The sequence below is a fragment of the Anas acuta genome, chromosome 7, assembly GCF_963932015.1.
Source record: "Anas acuta chromosome 7, bAnaAcu1.1, whole genome shotgun sequence".
Taxonomy (NCBI): Eukaryota; Metazoa; Chordata; class Aves; order Anseriformes; family Anatidae; genus Anas; species Anas acuta.
In genome coordinates, this window is record NC_088985.1 from 31,052,697 (window position 1) to 31,076,132 (window position 23,436).

The window sequence follows — 23,436 nt, forward strand, 5'->3', positions numbered from 1 at the left end:
AGATAGAGAGCAGAAAAGGTTTTATTCTGTAGGGAGATGATAAGTCACTATGTCAAACCTGCCGTTAAAGTATTAGAACAAGGAAGAAAAGGGAACTGAACTCTCACGCTTTCAGGAGAGCCGTTGATTTCCCACAAAGGGCTGGGAGCATCAGACCAGTACCTGGAGCAAAGTCCCAGCTCTGAAGGAGAAGGGGTGGGAGAAGCCCAGCCCTGCTTCTACCACATTACCTGGTTTGAAGAGTACCTTGTGTCACAGGTCAGATGCACAACAAAGCAGAAAGGGTGTAATGTAAGCACCACAGGGCTCTGCTACAACCTGGTGGCCACCGACTGCAGGCATCCAAGCCTGCGGGCACGCATGGTGTGGCAGGCCAACAGCACGGCTGGGCTGGGGTACTGGCATGGCTGAAGCAGGAGCCAGGGCTGAGCTGGAACAGCACGGCTGTCTCCTCCTTGGTGGTGGCCTTCCTGGAGAAAGCATGGGCTCATCTCCCACTCCAGGTCCAGGTGCAAATGCCCGAGAGCTGCAGTGATGCTTCAGTGCTGGTGGCAACCTAAAGGTTTGGAAGAGAAACCTATGTACTGGCGTCATCTAACAATATCTGTTTACCATTTCAGAGGTATTTCCCATCCTTTCACAGGCAATACTTCATGAAAATATTTTAAGTCTGTCCTGTAATAAAAATCTAAACTATTCAACCTTACTTCTGGAAATTTGCTTTTTCCCTGGGTGTGAACACGATCCAGATTTTCACCCTCTACTCAACATTCCTCCATGCTCATCCCCATTGGTTGTAAACAGGGAACCTCCACAGTCCCATGGTGGGTTTTGGTTTACATTTTCTACACTATTATGTTTTTCTAGTTATCATCAAGAAGCTCTATGAGTTTTGTAGAGAATGTCATGAAAGAAATGCCAAGAATGGTGGCTTCAGCCTTGAGCATATTTGATTTCCCAGCTCTCATTCTCATTACAGAAGACCTAAACTGTTTTTGATGTTGTCTAAAATCTTACTGTCTTAACTCCCAGACACCCTATTCACAGCTACACAAACTGCAGTGCAATTTGAGTAATCACCAGCAGTGACTGCAACCTCAGGCCTGCATGGGCTCTTGGTGTCCACACATCTGGAAGGTTGAAGGGACCTGACATGCAACACAAGTGGTTGGTGGCACTTTTGCTCAGTTATGCATATGAAAGAGTATCCAAATGTAAGTATAACCACTTGGTCTTTCATATCCATTTTCATCAAAACAGAAACACTCAAAAAGAAAAGTTAGTTTTACTGTATTTTATTTGACATGGTTGAAGACACAAGAACACTCAAGATACAATCCAGACAAGTTGTGAACAGCTCCAAACATCAGTGAAATCTGAATTTATCTTGCACAGAGGTGAACAAGACCACAATGGTTGGTTTTATAATATAGTTTTAAGACTATTTCAAGCAGGTGAGTACTGTGACATTATGCCCAACAACTTTTATACTATTCATCCGCTTAAGCCACTTCATATTATAAATATGCAGGTTATCTTGGCGATTAAATCTCTGCAATACATAATTAGCCTTCTCATAATAATGCATTAAAACTCCTGTATATATTCATTGGTAAGAATATACCAATGTTAACTGTCCTAACCATCACTGCACATGTATCATATTCTAGCACAATTAATCATTCTATCACAATTAGTTGCTAACTTTCAGCCTAGAGTTAAGCAACTTTGACCCAAACTTGCAAGTTCATGCTTAGAGCAAAACTTCAGTTGGGGCTTTCTGCTTTGCCTAAGGGTAGCAGGCCTTGTCTCTCAATGCTAAGTTGCACAATGTCATCTGAAATCCCTACCAAAAAAATTCTCAGCAGGAAATTTCCTGCAAAAGTATCAGAACTACTGTTCTAAAAATGACCCATTTCCTAATAAATTTCTTATTAATTTTACAGCCTAACATTCTCTATCAAAACGGGCATCCATTTGCCACTTACAATGTAAATTATTTTTTTTAACTGGGTTATAGACTACAGACCACAGCATAACGCTCTACTTACAATTCTAATTCCTTAGACAAGCTAATTTTCCATTCTCAGGTTTAAAGAGGGCAACGAGGACAGTTGGGAATTTGCTTGGTAGTTCAGTGCTTTGCAAGGATAAGCTTGATAGTGCTCTCATCAGACTAAACAGGGAAGTGCAAAAATATGCAATCTCTTCAATATTTTACAGTTACAGCAGAACAATTTTAGCAACAAACCCCTGTTTGGATCCAGACGGAATCTTACAAAAGGTGAACAAAAAAGGGCAAAGAATCGCTACTGTGCGGGGAACTAGCTACACTTTAGAAGAGCTGCAGAAACTATTGTTAGCATTCTCTGCGGACAGGCTGAAAATAGCACAAAACCCACGGATCACAGAATCTTGCAGTTCACCTCCTGTTTGTGGTGGGGGGTTGCAGAACTTTCCTAAACCAAATTCTGCATTAACCTAAGGCCAACAGAAACAAATTCTTGTAGAATTGGACCCATTCAATTTAACACAGGATGCAAAGACACTGAAGCCTTCTTTTACTTAAGAGTTTTGTGTTTGGTAGGTTGTAGTGGTAGACAATAGACAGGCTTACCTGCATCTACTATAAATCACTGTTACTTGGCTCTAGAAAGTACTTTTTTTTAGAAATTAGAGTAGATCCTTAATAAAACTCCAAAACCTAGAGAAGAAGCTGTATATCCAGATCATACAAGCTAAATTTAACTTGGTTTTACAGGAGGATTCATCCATTATTATGATGAACTGCTGGAATGGTCACCATCTGAAACAAAGAAATGAAAATTCCAGCAAAATACAAGTGCATCTGTGTAATATACTTAACTGGTATGACTTGCATTGCAGGAAGAATGTTGTATTCTGTGACACACCAACATTTCTTTCCTATTATTATGAGATCAGCCTTTTACATTTCATATCTTACCATCTTTAAAAGCCTATAATTATGGAAGCTGATTGAGAAACTATGTTATTTAAAATTAACAGCTGAATGAAATCAACAGAGGCAAAGAGCATTTTTATACAAGAAAATAGCACTGTAGAAAGAAAGAGTCTGTACAATATTTAAATATTGTATATACATAAAATTATATTGTTCATAACTCATCTTAAAGTTTCTCTTGTTTGTAAACCATGGAAAGCAACACACAAAAAATCCCAGTATTTAGCTTTTAAAGCATTTAGCAGGCAGCAGGAGACCGAATGCTAGAAAGCACACTTTGTAATTATAGAAAAGTATCCAGCCGGATACTGTGAGTAGCATTCTCCATAGTCCCATCTTTTTTTCTTTCCTTTTTTATTTATTTATTTTTTTTTTAAAGCTGAATGCAGAACAGATTTCACATTCTACTAGGGAATTCTGCAGCAGACACAGAAAACTCAACGACAAAATGCAGTGGACCAGTTCTGCAGCTCTGGACTGTGGCAAAACTTCAGGATAAACACAGAAAGCTTAAGTGCAGGATTGGAATGTAAATTAGTGAAATCATTGATAAAGCTTTCATTACCCAGTAGTTTATGTAACTCATGCTCAACTTATTAAAAAGGAAGTTTTAGTTTAACAGTTAAGATTGCAAAATTCCAAAAATGTAATGAATTCCAGCAGGTAATCAGGCAGCTCTGAATAAATGCTTTGAAAGTGTCAGCATTTTAGGGTAATTCAGGTTAGTTTCAGTCTGCCAGTTTGGAGTGGATTTAGATTTGAAACTGAAGTTGTCAGCTCATGGCAGATGCAGATCTTAGGTTTCAGAAATCATCCACCTGTAGCACTTTGCAAAATAAAACCTGTTCCAGTACAGAAGAAATTTTCCAGGTAAACATGCTTAAAATATTTCCAGAATGTCGTTAACTGGAAAACAAGATGCTACCATGACCATCATTGTATTTCACTTGTGTTAGAGTTTCGTGGTCATAGCCATATATGAAATGCTTTATTTAATGCTTTTTGTAGTTTTGTTCTCTTAGCCTCTGTCTTCCACTTTAATGAACATTAAACTCAACCCAGAAATACATTAATTCACTCAATTAAAATGCTTCCAACTCAAAATATATGATAGTACGCCTTATCTGGACATTTTCTCTCTTTTAAATCATTTAAAACTTCCTGGACAGCTATCATCTAACCGTACTCCCAAACATTAACACAGGGATTAACTAGAAGAGAAATGTAATCACGGGGAGGAGTGCAAAGTCCTGAACTTGGGGAGGAATAACTCCGTACACCAGCATATGCTGGGGGCCAACTGGCTGGGAAGCATGAAGGCAGAAAAAGACCTCAGGGTCTTGGTAGACACCACATCTACATGAGCCAGCAATGTACCCTTGTGGCAAAAAATGCTAACAGCTGGGCAGCATGAGGAAAAGTATGGCCAGCAGGTCAATGAAGGTGGTTATTCCCCTTTATTCAAGACCACGTCTGGCATCCAGTCCCGTGCCTCTCAGTACAAGAGGGACATGGACATAATGGTACTGAGTCTGGCAGAGCATCATGATGACAATTAAGGGATTGGAGTCTGATGTATGAGGAGAAGCTGAGAGCTGAGACTGCAGACTCCAGAAGAGCAGGCTTGGCAGGGGGATCAGGAATGCATATAAATATCTGACAGAAGACAGTAAAAAAGATGGAGACAGACTTCTCAGTGGTATTTCAGTGATGGAAAAAGAAGGAACAGGCACAAGCTGAAACACAAGAAATTCCCCTTAAACATAAGAAAAAAAATCTTTTTTTTACAGTGAGTACTGTAAAGTCACTTCAGTCAAGTACTGAACAGGTTGCCCAGGGAATTTTAGGCATTTCTATCTTTGGAGATATTCAAACCCTGACTGGACAGAGCATCCTGTTCTAGCTGACTCTGCTTAGAGCAGAGGGGTTGGACCAGATAGCATATGGGAGTCCCTTCCAACTTCATCTATTCTCTGATTCAGTGATTTCACATGGAGGCTAGTTAATAAAAGTTTGTAAGACATAAAAAAGGGGAATAACTTTGCTCTTAATAATTTTCTGAAGTATAATGAGGGTAATGTTAGCTATTTGATCCAAGATAGTCCTATTAGTTTTGACAAGAAAAGTCTGTTTCTCAAACTGGGGCAACCAACAGCAGGCTCCTAAAATACGTATGTTTCCTAAATATAATTTAAGGCTTTCCAAGGATATTCTTTTCAGTGGGATCTCAGAACTGAAGAAGTTCATTTCCCACTTCTTTACAAACCTTATTTTCAGCACTAATTTTTTTGACAGTACAGTTCATAATCAAAAGAACAAAAGAAAGCTGTAACCTACTAATTTGTTCCATGTTCAGAGGATGATGCTGTTTAAATAGATACCCCACACATACGCACTACAATGACCACATGGGTTAGCAAATTTTTCTTTGGAGGAAAAGGAAGAAGTACAAGAACAAGGCAAAGAGATTATGATTTTATATTTTTTTAACTAATCTTCAGGATGCAATAATAATCAGTATTTACTGAATAAAGGTAGATCTTTAAGCATGCTTGAACAACTAAGGAACTTTTACTACCTCTGGAACTTTTGCTCCCCAAACTTTTTAAGGGTCTTTTAAAAACCAGCCTTCGGTTATCCAAGGGCACAACCATGACATACCCCACCTTTCTAGCTGTTCTCATATAGCCTGCTGAAATTCAAGATGATTACATGACACATGAAAGTCAAAAAATGGAATAGTGGACCATCAGTCTCACAAACAGGCCATGGTGGGGAACGTGATCTGTTAGTAGTTTAAGAAATCGATACCGACTTTGACACTTTTCGAGGTGGCAACATCAATGGCCATGGCTTTGATCTCAGTGTCCCCAAACTGCATAAGTGTTTTGATCTCCCGCCTGTTTGGCACGGAAGCATCAGTCCCTGTGAGATCCAGGCGAAGGGTGCCACACTTTTTCACTCCAGATTCAGTGATGAAGCTGACGTTATCTTGTTCTGAGCTATAGATATTGATCACTATTACTAACTGAGAAGGCTTGGCAGGTGTGTAACTGCGTGTCACAGTTTCTCCAAGGGCTACGGATTGGTCAGCTGAGATAAATTTGTCAAAGACATCAGTGCACCAGCGTGTGCCATCTTTGACTAGCAGCTTCTCTGGTGGATGCTTCCCTTCCACAAACCGATTCAGCACACCCACACCATAGGTGAGAGGCGAACGTCGCACTTTGATGACAGCAGGGTCTAGACCAAAGAGGACGGCTCCTTTGAGGATAGTGAGCCCCACATCCTGAGGAATGATGACTCGACATCTCGAACCAAAAGCGCTCTGGACAGCTTGTTGGAGTAAGGGGGATTCAGCGAAGCCACCCACCAGGAACAGAAACTTGACATTGGTCACTTCTGGCTTATCAAACACATCACCTATACAGAAACAGAGCCCATTCAATAAGGAAAAAATCACTGTGCCAAAGCAAAGCATGCGAAGCTCCTTATGTCTGAGTGCACTGAACGTCCCATGCACATGCACAAGATCTGAAACTGCTACATAATACTTCCACCCTCAGCATGAACTAGTTCCACTTCTGAAGTCTCCTATATTCTTTTTCACTGGGACAATAACTGTGAGTGAAAACTTACCTCAAAGCACAAAATATATTTGATGTAGCATTTATGCTTTCTAAACAGAACTTTTATTTAGCTTGTAGCAGTCAAGGGGGACACCGATTTTTTTGCAAACAAATTCTGCTGGTCAGATTACTGGTGGCAGGGAAACAGACATCAATCATCTTGTCACTGCAAGTATCAGTGAGATATTCCCAAATCTAATGGAACCACATCCCCTTTATAGCATTCCAGACAAGTCACCCCGTTTTAAATTCACTTTTTATTTCTGACTCTACCGTCTTAACTGCAACATGTACCACCTGCAAAATGCTTCCTTACATTTTTACAGATATTCTCTTAGCTTAAGCCCACATCCCCTACTTTCAAGAAAATCATACAGTTCAGTTGTAGGCTCACCCTTACTCAGTTCATATAACTAATGCTGTATGACTGAGGTATCTGTCACAACAATCATAATTTGAGGCCTCTCCCTCTCTGCTCACATATTAGCTGTTCTGTCCTAGTTGTCTTACTCAGTTGTGGCCTCTCAAATTTACCCAGCAATACCTTACACAGACTGAGTAAAGCCGGATATTCTGTTCCAAATTTGATTTGATTAGTTCTTTGTAATGTGTACAACAGCAATATTTCACTCAATACATGTATTATACTCTCTTTGATACAAATCCAATCTTCCATGAGGGACAGTTTAAATAATAATTTTCCCAATAACCCGATGTCATATTCCACTGCTGGATAAATAAATCCATTGCTGCTTAAGCCATGCCTGGAAACTCTTTTACCATGCTGCATCATTTATTACTTGTGTGTTTACAGATCTCAGTGATTTGAACAGTCATGAAAAATGTGACTTTAAGTTCTTCCACTGATGAGAAATGAACTAGAGGCCTTAATAACAGTAACAATCATGTAATAGTTATGTCTCTGGCATTGTTTTATTCTTGCCCGAAAAAGGAAAAAGAAAAGTAGGATCTGGGTTCTCAGTGCACTTCAGCCTTCTGAAAGCATGTAGCCCTTTATATATAGAATAATTGAAGATTAGGCAGCAATGGGACTGAATCACACTCAAAAACCAGCACTAGAACTAGAACTAGGCAGTAAGATGTGTTATGGTGACGTTCCTTACTTGAAATTACTTTCCTAAACACTTTCTAGTAACTCCAGTTACTGGTTTAAAACAGGTAAGCCAAACTTCAGTCTTAGCTCAGCCAGAAAATGGAATTACACGCAGATACGTACTAAGGTGTTGAACAATCTGGTCAATTGTGGGTTTGAAGAGCGCATTCATTGCATCTGGGCTCATCCTCAGCATTCCCTGGGAAGACCACTTCACAAAATCCACACTGCAGAAAAACATTTAGAAAGGACATTAAAAGAGTATAGAAACAGCCAAGTTATCATAAGACTCACCACATAAATAAACAAATGAGTTTACAGAATCGGCATGTAGTTTGCTTGGAAGAAAGTGTCTCACCTAACCTCAGGCCCATACCAAATGGAGCAATATAAAATTTCCACAGATAATTGTTATTTTTGCTTGTTTAATTGTTGTTTTCTTTGCCTGATTGCCTCCTGTACCATTACAAATGCTCAGCTGCCTTCTGAAACAGCTGGCAGTCAACACTGTGTTTGCTCATCTGAAACAGCACCAATTCATCCCCAGACGGACAACATTTAGATTACAGCAGTAGCAGGCCAAAGCCATTGGAAACAAGCAAGGAAAACAAGCAAGCATAGGAAGTCTCAGGAGACAGAAAGGAGCACAGTATCTGATAAGGAATAATGTTTGTTAAGTGAATACAGGTATTATGTTATTCCATCAATGATGCACATCCATATAGCTTGGTAATTTCCTTTTCATTTGCACATGTTCTATGTCACCTGTTATTCTACTAGTATCAGTTTATTTGGGGGGAAACACTTGGCATTCTCTCTAAGATTCATCACTAAGACTATTAATAAGAAGCAGACAGTCTTCTGAAGGGTAGTAGTATTTCCAGAAATTGTTACCAACTTCAAAACCTCAGTTTCATTTAGGAAGTGACTCTGATCTAAGTCTTTTAGGCTTGAAGTACATTTACCAATAAGTATAGGAAGAGATGCGGGAGTTTCAGCCTGAATTCCACATTCAACATTCACTGAAGAAAAACTTTCATAACTTTCCCCAAGCTATAGAAATATTTATGCATCTCACTTAAGATCCTGAATTCCTTCCAGGGCCCAAGCCTCTAAAAATTTAGATTCCAGGTAACTAACTTTTAGACATCAAATTCTCTATTTTTTCTGACCTCCCTAATTAACATGTAAGCATATATGAGTCAAAATATATAGTCGAATTCTGTGAAATGACACACTGGTGGCCTAACAAATGTCATGGAAAACAATACCAGGAGAGTGCAAGTATTGTATCGAAAACCTTCCACAACAGATGGAACTTTGCATTCTGGAAACTGCACTTCAGGCAATCCCATTTTCTCATCATTATATTGCATTTTTACATTATTGTCTTTCAGTCTAAATGCAACTAGGATATTTTCATTACTTGTTTCTGCAAACAGTCGTTAATTCTGCACCCATTTGAGTATAATCATCTACTCACTTGCTTTTCCTCAAGGCATGTTCTACACTGTGGCCTCGAAACTTCTTATAATAGTCAATGAAGGAGAAAGGCAGGGTGATGTTTAGTGGATTGGTCCTGTCTGGAGCTGCTGCCCGTTTACGGGACTCGAATGCTATCATCAGATCTACCCAGGCAGCAGGACGCTTGATTTTAAATTGCTCAATAAAATCTTCTCCAAATATTTTACACAGGAGCTTTTCAAATTCATAGTCCACACCTAGGGAACCATATGGCCCACCTGCATTACAAACAAAACACAGCTTTAATATCCTGAACTTCTTAATAGATTTCAAGTAGACCAAATACACACCAGATTAACACTGGCAGGACTGTCATGGAAGAAGGTCCAAAGAAAGAGGTATCTTTTCTAAATATAACAGTTTGTCTAATACAGAACACAATCTTACCTTTGTCTCATTTTTACACCTACACTGTGTAATGCTACCACCATATAACAGAAACACTTTTATTACAAGCAGAGGAAACTGCCTCCTTATCCATACACGAGAAGATGTGAGTTGGACTTATGTTGAGGAGTAGATAGACCTGACGTACTAGATGTACAGTGTCCCCACTTGCTCTTACTAAGTTGTTTCCTGATGTAGTCTTACAGCTACCAAGACCAAGAACACTCAGTGATGAATGATACAGATGAAGACTAACTTGGTATAGAGACACAGCAACAATTAGCAGGCTGTCTCATGTGGTTAACAGCTTAGCAAAGACAAAGACAGAGGGGATTTGGAGTTCAGGAAGGGAATATCATTAAAGGAATTGCACTTTATTGCAATACAGTTGCAATGATGCAAGATGGCACTTTCTTATCCTCACAAAATGAGGTTTACCATCCCAAAGTGTCAGAAGCATGAAGTGTTTTACCCCATTCTGCTGACCAACAATTAGGTTACACTACTTTTGAATGCTAGCTGATTCCAGGAAAAACTTAGTGAAATGTAGTGAATAATAAAGACATGAACTTCCTTCACTGACAGGTCAAAAAAATATATAAATGAAGTGAGCAGTGGAAGTGTCACCTACCTGTTGCCTTGTATAGCTCCTTAAGATGTCCTTCAGGAAGCCTGATCTGATGGACAGTCATATCCACTGTTCCTCCTCCACTGTCAACAACGATGTACCGGTCTCCTGGTTTGACAAAGGAATAGGCAAATGACATTTACATTAATATTATCACAACAAAATACTGCAATTAAAACTTCTCAGGGGCATGATAAAAATAAGAGATAATGACTTGTGGAAAGTTATGACTGTCTACACTGAAAACTTGATATTTATTAGCAGCAATTGATAATAAATACAGAATTTGAGTGTCAAAAGCCATTGGCTTAGCACAGATGAAAATTGGATATTAGCGGAATTGCTCGTGCTGCTGATGTACATTCTAGGGGGTTACCAAATTTATACTACAGTGTATTTACAAAATCTATTCTGAGGAAATATTCTTTTTGTATTTTAAAACCTTGGTTACTTTCTGCCATCTCCTGAAAAAAACTCTTTTTTGTTAGAGGATACAGAACTGCAGCTCAGCCTTAGCAACTCAGAGCCACGCATGCACTTCTATTTGCTTCTTTTCCTATTTATAATCATTCGTAGAACAATGCAGTACACAGCAGATTTGTGGGAAACACAATGTTTGCCTGCAATATAAAACCCGTGAGAGCAGAGTTTATTCAAGAAAGGACACTACCTTCTTCCAGTTCGGACCAGATCTCTCCTATGACATTTTCCACCAAAAAGGTGCGACTCTGTCGATTACGACGGACGTGTTCCTTAGCTAGTCATTGACAGAGAGAAAATTACCGAGTATAAGAAATCATGAATAAGTTGATATAATATGCTGTAGAAAACAAGTACAAGCATGTTGATAGATCTCTATGTATCACTTCTTAAAACAAATGGAAAAAGAAATACTGCATTAGAATTAGGAACATTAAAGCATTGCTCCTAGAAAGAAGGAAAAAAAAAAAACATTTTTTGGATTTTATTTTCTTCCTTGATACACATTGGATTAGAAAAAATGACCTAGTATGAAAGCCACAGACAAGTCCTTTTTCATAATCCTTTATTTTACTTGGCATGGGACATGCCAGGCTTGGGAGCACACTCAACCAGCAGGCGGCAGCCCTGCTCCGCCACTAGCTGTTCCTCACAGCAAAAAGCCAGCATTTACAGGGCGACAGATTTGGGGTGCTCCGGCAAAAACGTCTCGGGAGCCTTTCAGGACATCTGCCTGTCTCAAAGCAAGCATCTGAAAACACTGCTTCACAGGTTCAGAGCTTCTCAAGGCTCACAGTGATCATCAAGCCTGACCCTCCAGTAACTCAGGCAGATGACAGATCAGGAGACCAGTAACTGTTTCAACCTTTACTTAAAGAAATCCTGGGTTTATGTGACAGCCTGCAAAGCACTGCCATTCTTCTATAAGCAAACCAATTAAATTTTGTCCTAATAACTAAGATTTGGCCTTTTATAAACATATACAGGACACTTGCACAGCATTTTTAAAATATATAGCAATTAAAAATAACACATAGTCTGTAATATTATAACAATAAAAAACTTACAAGACTTAATTTCTACTTAGGCATTTAAAGATGCAAACAATGAGAAAGTGGAATAGTGAGAGCCTTTGCTATTATACTTCTTAAACAACCTGTGCAACTGGACAATCAAAAAAATAATTTCCTGTGTCACTTCCATTCAAAGGCACTTCTCTAAAATACTACGGAGGAACCGAGATATCCTGTAATATACGAAGACATCATTCTTTCTGAAAATAACACAGGCAAATCACTGACTGCATTTTGCTTCTCATTTCTACAGTGCCTATCATCAGGAAGAGACCAGAGGCTTCCACCCATGCCCACTCCACGAAGACCCTATGATGCAGGCAAGCTGTTAGCCTCATGGTACTGACTTACCAGCTCACACCAGCAGCTTAAATGACAAAGGATTCAAAGACAGAACAAGCAGTATGTCCAAGCAATGGACACAGAGCCCACAGAAGTCAATGGGAGTCCTTTCATTCCCTTCTGTGGGCTAAAAGCGAACACAAGAGCCAGTCTTTAGCTACAACTGAAGTAAAGTTACCCTGGCTACTGTGAACAGTAAAATTTTTGTTTTGGCTTCGCAGCAATAATACAGTCCTTGGAGAACTTCTCTCTGTTTATATTTAAAGGGCTTTCTCCTTAAGCTGTTCTCAGCTTGTCTTGGGTACCTGCCATGCCTTTATGAAATTTTAATTCTAACCCCAAATTAATTCACTCCAAACTTTGTTTTCATTAATTTTGACACGAAACCTTTCTGATCCCCAATAGCTTTTACCTTACAAAGTCAAGAAAGAGAATGGTACCCATTAGCAGAAACCCACATCTGCCAGATTCTGTCCAGCTTCAAAACCTTAACCAAACAAGCTTTTTTTTTTTTTGATTATTTATTTTCTTGGAGACAAATCCCCATGTAGCAAGCAAGTTCATGGAACTGGAGTAGTTCAGAAGGAGAACAAGGAGGGGGGAGAACGTGTGGGGCCCCTGAAGGGATTGTGCCCTGTGCCCGGCACAGGCCCCCATAACACTGAACACATCTGACAAGCGCTAGCTGGGAGAGGCAAGGCATGAGAAAACGAGGTAATGACTTGGCCTAAGAAAAAAGGCAATCTGGTAAGTACAGGAATAGGTTTACTGGCACAGTTTTCCATGTGCCTGTATTGTTTTGACCTAGTAAATACGATAAAATGCAAATTATTCTGAAAAATTCCTTCTGGGATAGATTGACACACTGGCATTTGTATCAGTGCAACTGTTACAATTCATGCAGACAGAAAATATGCTATGCTAAAATGACACCACATTGTTTCATTATTGTCTTTTTTTTTTTCCCCCTTCCAATCTTAGACAGGATACTATGCCCCAAAATCTTTGTAAATCAATCTTCAATCTTTAAACACTGATATGAGTAACAGATCACAGGTCAATACATCAAAATTGCTGTATCTATTTTCACTTCTACACATGTAGATAAATTCCTTGCTGTATTCCAGTACTGTGTGTTCTGCTGAGTGTTGGAAGTACTTAATGGTATTTCATAAAGATAATATCATAAAGCATCTGCCAAAAGTCTGGAAGAACACCTCAGACTAAAAGTCTCAGTGAGATCCAGTAATTTAACACTGCTTCAATAATGCAGCTAATTGAACACATAATTGTTTCCAACAAAGTTAAATAAAAATAATCCAATGTGAAGTATTACTTTTAATTAAGGCAGAAAAATACTGATGTGAAAATACTATGTCTCTCCTAACCTCCCTCAACATCCCAGTATAGACAAGGCAGCGAAGCTACCTGCATGCTAAAATCCAAGCATGTGCAAACATGTCTGCTGGATAAATGCCTGAACTTGCCTAATTACCCTAAACAGCAAATTAGCGTATATAAAGCAAAGTGATGCTAGCCTGAAACTTTTCAAGACAGCAGAGACAACAAGACATGGTTAGAAAACAGCCCTCATGGACAAAGCAAACTTAGATGTAAGAAACTAAGGAGTTAATAGAAGTAGTACCCTGTGTAAATCCAGTTCCAATTGTGTCACTCGGGCTATAGCCATTGACAGGCGCCCTACTACTCAGGTCTATCATCTGGTGAAGGCGAAGCTTTCGGCAGTAGATAGAGGCAGCCTCGGGTTCCAGGGCAATGATCAGCTGCTCGGGGTTTTCAGGAGTTGCCATTCCTGCCTGCGAGAGAGAATTGATCAGATAAGTGGGCTGGAAATCCCGTAACCTACAGCAAGTGAACAAGCATTTCCCCGCTCATGATTTCAGTCAGGTCAGCCCTCCAAGTTCAACGCACAAAGAAGCTTCTGCTGTTGCCTAAAGGTCTTGAGCTGGGACTTGTCCTGCCCACAACGTATAGCCACAACTCACAGGCTCTAACAGGGAAGGAGGCATGCACTTACCATGCTGGCTAACTGAGCAGCTGTGTGCCTGACAGGGAGAAAGGAAGAAAGGCATCCTGAAACCTGGGCTGAAGGGCCTAAAACCTAATCAACACACGAATCTGCCTGCTAAGAGGGGCCCCAGCCTCCTTCAAGAAATAATACCTTTGACCTCACTTCCCCATGATATTTTAAGTATGTCTTCCTTCATGTCCCAGAGGATTTAAGATATATATAGTCCTTGCCAAAGCAGACACAGACCTTCCCCCCACCGTGTAGATTATAGGAATATGTGATATCCTTTGCCAGTTATGCATATATAGGCTTAAAATCATCATTTTTCTGTTCCAAAACATATTGTAAGTACATTCCTTGTTATAACAGCTCCAAAATGCTGTTTTCAAGGAATCAGAATAGAATAGGGCAAGTTCCCTAAAAAACTAATGAGAAGCCTAAAAACACTCTTAACTAATGTTTGCCATCCTTTCTGTTTGCTTTCTGGATTTTCAGTCTTCAGACAAAGATTTTCCAAGAAGCCACAGCTTCTCACGTAACCACATCACTCCCATAGCTGTGCTTAGAGAACAGCAGCAAAAAGCAGTTGGCAGAATTGTATTTTCATTTCTTTTCTCCTGCACTTCATATGATTTTCTGTTAAAAGATCATCATATCTTTCAACTCTTTCTGCCCAACTTTTCCTTTGGATGCTGTTGGTTTTCAGTTAAATGCCTGATCAGTAAAGCATGCTAGCAAACAAATACAGGTACAAGTATTTTTCTAATTCCATTGTCAGTTTTCCAGCAAACCTTCATTTCAACTTATACACATGCACTGTGGTGACTTCAGAGCATCCCCAAAGAAAGCAGGATCACATGGGAAGTCTGTTAGCTTGGACTGGACTTCCATTTCCTTCATACACCTACACTGCGGGCTCTGCTAATTGCTGGTTGGTTTATACCTGCAGCTAGAAACTCAGAGTAAAGCTTAGTCGAAAAGCAGCACTGAGGTAAAACTTGTAGACATAAAATTGTTCTTCACATGTACTTACTGACTCTTTTTTCCCTTTCCATTCCAATACTAAGAGAGATGCATTTTTATAGAAAGCATCTTCCTTGTTGATAACAAAAGAGGAAAAACTACAACGAATGAATTCAAAAATAAGAAAGTAAGGGTTATAACAATGTGTGCTCATGATTTTAAAAGCACACTCTGTGACCGGGATTATGGTCACTTTACATTCTTTATTGCTTCTAGGCAAAACCTTGTGCTTTGGTTACATCCACTGTAGTCAACAGCAAAAGCTGAAATTAATGGAACTGCCTAGGAAGGAAAATACTGTGCAAATACAAGAGAGTATCAAGCCTTGGTATCTATGTGGCAAAACATATTGGAAAAAAAATACTACGTTGAAAAGAACGCTTGCAACCAAACTCTCAAAATTTGGAAAATGCAGGTTTACAGCAGCCAGAGTAATCCTAACAAATATAAAAAGGCTAATAGTCAAGCAGAGGTCCAAGCCAGACTCCCCTGCCATCACACCACTTGAATGTAAGCATGTTTGCAGGCACAGGCTTATAGGTAAAGCTCTGGAGATGTACTGCGGATGAAGATTAAGCTCTTGGATTGTGCCTTGCTACAAGCCCAAGCTTTCTTCCAAGCAGTCCAGATGTACTAGGCACAAGCAGGGCTGGCTACATGCCAGCTCACTTCAACATCAGTTATCTCCAGATGAGCTCCTCTAAGCAAAAAACTTCAATCTGTAGCACTGGAAGGGGCACCACTCAAGATATGAATCAATTCTGGGCCATTCCTGACAGATGTTTATCTAAGCTGTTAAAAACTTCCAAGAATGTGCAGTCTGCTCACACGAACTACCCCGGTCCTTCACTGCTCTTGCCTTTGGAAAGTTTTGCCAGAAGTCTCATCTGAATCTTTCTTGTTGCAATTTTAAGGCCAGCACTTCTTGCCTTATCCAACGTGGGCATGGAGAACAAATAGTTCCTTGCTTCCCTCCTGCAGTTTTCACATATATAAAACCCATTACCAGGTCCTGTGAGAGCTCTGAATCTCAGCAGCAAGTGTTTTTTAATAGCCAGCAACATGGATGAAATCAGCACGCTCAGTGTGCTCCATGTACTGGCCATAGATTAGCAGCACAGACAAAGCAATTTTCAGTCTTGTGTCTAACGTGCAGTAAGAGAGATAACCACATTGTAAGGAAAAAAAAATAGTTTGTTGCTAGGGGTATTAAAATCCAAAGGCTGCATCATAAAGCATTTGCAGAGGTGACGAGAACTGAGTTGCACACATCGGAAATGCACTGGTGTTTCCTAACTAAGAAGTAAGATTATATTAAATGTAAAGTGTTTTCTAGGGGGGATTTTGTTATATATTTCTAAGACTGGTTCTGCTAAAGGAAAACAGTTAACTATTAATGATAACATTTGCTTTCTCCCCTCCTTCAGCAGTAGTCTGCACCATGAACTTTTCACATTGCAGCCTGCACATCAGTACGGGTAGGCAGTGACCTGCAGCTTGGACTCAGATCCATGTTCTCAGTCCTCCAAGTACAGCAGATGCTATTCTTGCTACTTTTTTTTGTCTAGATATTATTTTAACATATTCCAAGTATCTCCTGAGGAAAACATTCAACAGAAATGACAGTTTTTAATGGTTCAAAGCACAGCTGATCCTAACAGAATTTCATGAAGCCATTTTTTGTTGTAGTTAAAAATCTTTCCTTACAGAGTCTGATGGGCCAGGTAGAAGTGAAGAATGCACTATTTCCACTCAAAAAAAAGACCATACCAAGATTTGTGTACAGTGCAGGGTACTAGGCATCCTGCATACGTATTTTTATATGTAAATAAATATGCATACCCACATATAGAGAGACCAATACTGACGTTATAAAATACATTGTGTATGTGGTTTTTCTACATAGATCAGCAGAGACAGCACATCACTGTATATATATATATACATACATACACACAGAGCACAGAATGGGGGAAGGAGAGATGAGAAAGAAATGTGCACACACACACACACAGCTAGGGAGGAATGGAGAAATGCAACCACTTGAATACAAGCACCAAGAAGATGAAGGCATATGAGGCTGTATCTGTCTCATCGCTACAGCTGAGGGGAAAGGGATGGGAGGAAAACTGCAGAGAAAGAGCACTGAAAACAGCAGGCAGTCAACACGAAGAAATGGTGATGCATTCACTAAAAATCTTAACTGTAAAAGTTGGGGAATTTCCTATCTTTTCCTGTTGTTCCTTTCCACCTGCCTCACTGCATGCCCATGCCCACTGCTGTCCAAGTCCTGCTGCAAGTAAGAGCAGATTTCTAAGTTAACAGGCTTGATCAGGATAGATCTAAGCAATATCTCAGGATTTAACATTACACAGATTATTCTGGCAGTGGGACTGATGTATTACAAAGCTTTTGCCTATGGCAGCTTTCTGTAGGCTCTGTAACAGACCCACGTCCTGCCTGTACTCTGATAAGGAAATCTCCCTCGCTAGCAGTATAAACCCAACCATCACTTATGAAACGTGAAGGAAGCTGACAGCAGTTTTCCCAAAAACAGCAAAAGTGAAAAACCCACCATGGAAATACAAAAATCCTGTTAGCATCAGAAAGTTCTTAAAAAATCTTTCCAGAAGGTTGCTGCAATTTATATACATCTGCAAGAAGCAAAGAAGAAGATGAAAAGAAATGGTGCCCCAAGCTCTCTGTCTGAGCACTAGGATTTCATACTTGGACAGAGGGACTTCCAGACTTTTACTTACTCTGGCATAAACAGGTCTCTGAGCTGGTGCTAGTGCACTGCTGTTCATTTGCCAAGATGCATCATCGCCAGCAAACCTCAGAATGCTTCAAAGCCTCAAGTACTGGGGCATGCACAACCCTGCCATCCAGACACAGGTGAATTCCTAACTTGGCACGCTAGCTCTGCTGCTGCTGCCAGAGATGTGTCACTGCACGAGAGCCATAGCTGACCACAGAGACATTCTTGATTCTCTGCGCAGAGCACGGTGCCAAGTGTTAGCCTAGCTCAAATTAGCCAATACTGAGGTCTGGACTGTGACTCAGTATAGCAGTCTGAACATTTCCAGAGAGCTAAATTACATACATTCAGTGTGCAGAATTATCATTAGTACAGATTAAAAGATGGTATTTCTAAAACCCAGCCCTGTATGCCATGATGCCCAATGAAAAACAGCAATTCATCATTTTTTATTTTCATAAATACACGTACTGTAATTCGTGTGGCCTTAAAGGCAGTGTTACAGTAGAATATTACACGTAGTTTGAGCCTTTTTAAAAGGTGCAATGAAAGCCATGAGGTAGGGCTAAATGAAAAGCTCTGAAAGCCACCATAATCAGAAGCATCAACATTTACCGTTCAGTATTTTCTAACACTGCCTAGCAGAAGACTGCTGTTCGCTGCACTCTATTAGGCTACACTTACACAGAGGTGACCATAGAATGAGTATGTAAGAAAACATCCCAGAATGAATCACAGAATGGTTTGGGTTGGAAGGGACCTCATTGACCACTGCAACCCCCCTGCCATGGCAGGGACACCTCCCACCAGACCTGGGTGCTCAAAGCCCCATCCAGCCTGGCCTTCAACACTCCCAGAGATGGGGCATCCACAAATACACAGTCACAGACAAGGTACACAGCACATGTACTATTACTTCTCTTTCAAACTACTGAAAATTAGTTAGTTAGATTCTTAGTTAGGTTATAAAGTGAAGACTTTTTTTTTCCCCTCAAAGGAATATATTAGACATCCTTTTACATTAGATACATTAGGCATCCTTTTACAGGCAAACAAGGAAAAAAAAAAAGAATATCCAACCATTATGATCCGTAACAAAAAGAATATGCCTTACATAAGAGTTCTTAAAAGAACTGACACTTACATCCTAATCAGTGGGGAAAAAACAAACAAACAAACAAAAAAAAAACTGCATACAGAAAATAGTACTCCATCTGTTGAGTTTAAGATGCTGATTTATTAATAGAATAATATGTTAACTGGAGTCAGTCCCATCCATTTTGTATTCATCTTTGTTGCCTTGAGCTTCACCTGCCTGGAAATCCTCTCTCCCTCTCTCTCTCATGTGTATCCATTTCCTCTTTACTCATAAAGCTTTAGAGCCAAACTCTGAATACTAAAACTTCTGAAATGTCACTGCTGACTGATGAGAGGGCTTAGAGGCTCTCAGCTCACACTGCGCCTTTTCCATTGTCAGACAGCGTATAAGCTTGCTTTTTTGTACACACCAGCCCACTTTCAATCATTTCTGAAGCTTTTATCCTTCCGTCGAGTTTGTGTGGTAGCACAGGCAGGCCCACGCACTCACAGCACGGCTGCACGGACCCAGCCTGCCTGGGGAACCAGAGCTTCAGAAAGGGCCAAACGTGCAGAACAAAAGCACAGAGCACAACAGCAGTGATAAACATCCTGCACTGTCTTCTGCTGACTTCCCAGAATTTTTTCTTCATCTAAAAGGGATGTATCTGAGCTAAGCTAAACAAAAAGTAGACTTTTTGGTCCCTGATCTGTATGGAGGTTTACAGCACAGCTGTCAAACCTCTCTGAAGCTGGGGTCAGATCCGAGGCTGCTACTCTTGCAGATCTGACACTGGATGGACAAGAATGCATGACCCCAAATTCTAAGCAAGACCTTAAACATTATCCAAAAAGTTGGGTTTTGAGCTTTTCTAGACACAGACAGCTGAATACACATTTCCAGAATCCCATCAGCACCACTGTCTTCAGAGCTGGAGTCCCCACTCTGACCAAACTACCTGTCTTTCGAAGCACCAAGCTGCTCAGCCTGGAATATATCTATGGCATTTTAACAACTATAGGTACATTGGAAAAAAACATCAGGTTAAGGACCAAATTACAGGTCCCACAGTGGATCCATGCTAGTTTTCACCAGAAGAGTCTTAACTTGTTCATCTCTGAAATGCACAGCACTGCCTTGATTATGTTCTGCAGCATGGGAGGTGGGGGAGATGGAAATATGAAATGATAAAAATAGAAAGAAAGGATGCATTTTACTGCACACATACAGGACTAGATTTGCATGGTTCTTGAGCCAGAATGGTGAACATATGCAGAAAAGCCTCAAATGGTTGAAATGTGTCCATAGGTAATATAAAATCAGGAGCATCATTATGGCAAAAAGTGGTGCAAACGTGTATTAACCTCAGCAAAGCCTGTGAAAAAAGGCTCAAACTATAAAAGAGAAATGGCTAAGAGTCTGCATGGCTCGCTCATAGCTTGGCTCTGGCCACTGGTAGGTCCCTTTTGGAGCAGCTGGAGCTGGCTCTGCTCTGACCCAGGGCAGCTGCTGGGCTCTGCTCACTGTGGCCACCCCTGCAGCCCCCCGCTACCAAAGCCTTGCCATGTAAACCCAATACAGAGCAAACATTTATTTCTTCATGTGCCAGTTAGCACGTGCAAGAGCTGCAGGGACAGCTACATCCCAGGTCCATGGCGGGATGGCTTCAGTGGTGACACTGATTTCAGAAGCTCGTGCTACCCCAGCCTTGGGTCCTTATTCAGCTTTCAGCTTTCCACCATGTACATTAATCACTTTTGAAGCAGCCCTGTAGACTAGATGAGTGTAATGATCAATTCTTCTGGGTGGAAGAAATAATATTTCAAACCCATTATATCACTAAAGCCGTAGTTGTAGGCCTCAGAGACAAATTTTAGAAGTTGGATCCCATGAAATAACTCTGTAAAGATAATGTGGTTCATTAGGCAACAAAGCCCTGCAGGACAACATCATTCAGCCAGAAAAACAGAAGCTGTGAATTAGCATCAACATTTTTGTAGTTTGCAAGATATTTATTATAATTAGTAACAATAGGAAAGCCATGACTGCAAGTTAAGCATCGTGCAGCCTGCATGCAGAAAGTACTGTGTGACTGAATCCAGGCAACACAAAACAGCAGTTGGAAATTAAGAGCCTTGTGAAATTTACACTGTTTAAGCTAATCAGTTCATTGTGTTAACAGGTTCATGATAAAACCAGCCACTTAGTGCCTCTGTAAGTGAGCTCTTCTCTAATCCTCCTCCTTTTTCACCAGCTAACGCTTTCTTCAGTTCTGTAGCATCAAACTGGGATGTCACAAATAAATGACTGAGATCTAATTACACAGGCAGAGCATGCCAGGACAGACGATGAACAACACTGGAAAAGAGTCTCAGCTTTATCGCTGAGAGGCTTGTACGGGGGAGCTGGGTCAGCAGGCAGTGGGGCTAGTGGATGTCACAAAGCTGCATCGAAAGCACAGTTCATCCAATTTTGCTGGATCTTTAGCAAAAGGGTGTGAAAGTTCCTACACCATCACATACACCAGTGCTCTGCCGTTAGTCTTCAGAACAACAAGAATACAGCAGGACAATAAGTAACTTGTGAATAAACACGACAGAGCAAGGACAGGCAGCCCTAGTAGCTCAGACAACTTATCTGTGCAAAGACAGATTCTTAAAATTGCTCAACAGAGGAAAGAGGAAAGACCCAGATTCCTCTTAGGGACCACGGAAGAGTGAAGAGACTGGGTTTTCCAAAGGCAGGAGGAAGAGCTGCTGGGGGCTCCACTCCCTTGGAAAGTTCATCCTCAGGATTTAAGAGCCTAGATGAAAACTGAGAAACAACTTCTTTTTTCCTCTCGCTTTTTTAAATACTGTCGACACTGGTGGTGGTTGATCCTACAAAGATCTGATATTTATAATGTCAGAGACAGCTGATGCTTTACAGAACCAAGACCTTTTTGCTTTCACTTCAACGTCATTTGCTATACATGCATACGTATGTACAAAAATGCATATATTTTCACTCTACTGTCTGTTGACCTAAAACTAGGTTTGTAGAACAGGCTGTCCTTTGTCCTAGTCTAATCTGGTGCCACTGATAATATTTTACAGTTCAAAAATAAACATACAGTGAAAACATAACGAATAATTATCACGCTACAGAATTCTTTCTGTGTCAGCTTCCCCATCTGCATAGTTAAGTGCCAGGACAGAGATATTAATCTCTTGGTGAGAAAACTGCTTGAGAGAGCATAAGTGAAATCTCAGGTTATGGTGACAACATTAGAAACTTCACTTTGCAGATAAAGGAAGTACAAGTTATGACAAACCTAAAAGCCAATCAGTTCAATGGAGGGGGCACAAAACTGTAAATTAAGAGACCCCTGGAATAGTTCTCATTTATTCACTTTGCACTAACGTAAGTGAGTAAGCAACGTGAAAGACACAAAAAGACAAACCTGTGTAATTTGGCCTTTAAACGGTCCTTGGGATTTTGGGATTCTACTGAGACCTCTCTTTGAGGACCCACATATCTTCCTTTCTGCCTCGATGAAGCAGAAACTGTTACTATATATTTATACAAATTTCCCTTGCTTTTAAAATACCAAAGCGTAGGCTTCTCAGTGCTTTATGCCTTCCTAGTGCCTGCCTATACAAGAAGCTCTTGCACAGCAGCTAATCCACAGAAAATTCACGGCCTTCCTACAGCCTTCACTTCAAGGGTAGAACTCACAAGCTATGAACTCCTGTGAAGGAATTTTTACAGTGAAATCCTCTATCCTGCTGGAAATCAGGGCAGGTAAGGTACCTCACACTTGCACACTTACAACAGGTTTATTAACACTTATAACGGGTTTGGTGAACATTGCCAAATGATATAAATTAACAAGCTTGTGCATGGGTATGCTTGTTGAAGGGGTAAGAGGTTTAGATTTATGTTTATTTTTGATTACTTAGGTTTGTCATGGAAGACACTCTTGGATAACCAACTTCAAAAAGTTGAGATGAAAATATATAATCACTGTGTGAACTATTATTGTTGTTCTCAATCCCAAAGAAACCACTGGAATCACTTACAGCCCTCAATTAAAACACAAACTGAAGAGTAACAATGAAGCACGTATTCACAATTACTAATTTCCATGAGTAATGGCTACAGAATGAACTCTGTAAAGGTTATAAAATGAGCACTTTTGGACCCATCAGTTCAAGATAAACGTGGAGAAGCTGGAGAGGGTTCAAGGAGGGCTCCTAAGAGAACACGTTCTGTAAAGAGAGACTTTAGGAGCTGGGTTTATTTAGTCTGGTGAAGAGGAGGTCAAGGAGCAGCCTAATAGCTGCCTGCAACTGTTTGAAGGGCATTTAGAGATAGCCTAATAAAACTTTTCTCAACAGCAATAT

At 40.3% G+C, this 23,436-nt stretch overlaps 1 protein-coding gene across 2 annotated transcripts in view; it reads right to left on the reverse strand.

Moving 5' to 3' along the window:
- Positions 1-1,279: 1,279 nt before the first annotated feature.
- The window catches only part of HSPA12A (heat shock protein family A (Hsp70) member 12A), an 86,752-nt gene continuing 64,595 nt past the window's right edge, over positions 1,280-23,436 (reverse strand). For both annotated transcript variants that reach the window (XM_068688823.1, XM_068688824.1), the window contains 6 exons: positions 13,806-13,977; positions 10,936-11,022; positions 10,269-10,373; positions 9,210-9,468; positions 7,850-7,953; positions 1,280-6,406 (listed from right to left, as the gene is read on the reverse strand). In XM_068688823.1, coding sequence (XP_068544924.1) covers positions 5,772-6,406; positions 7,850-7,953; positions 9,210-9,468; positions 10,269-10,373; positions 10,936-11,022; positions 13,806-13,977 — 1,362 coding nt within the window. In that variant the 3' untranslated portion in view covers positions 1,280-5,771. The remainder of the gene's footprint in view (positions 6,407-7,849; positions 7,954-9,209; positions 9,469-10,268; positions 10,374-10,935; positions 11,023-13,805; positions 13,978-23,436) is intronic.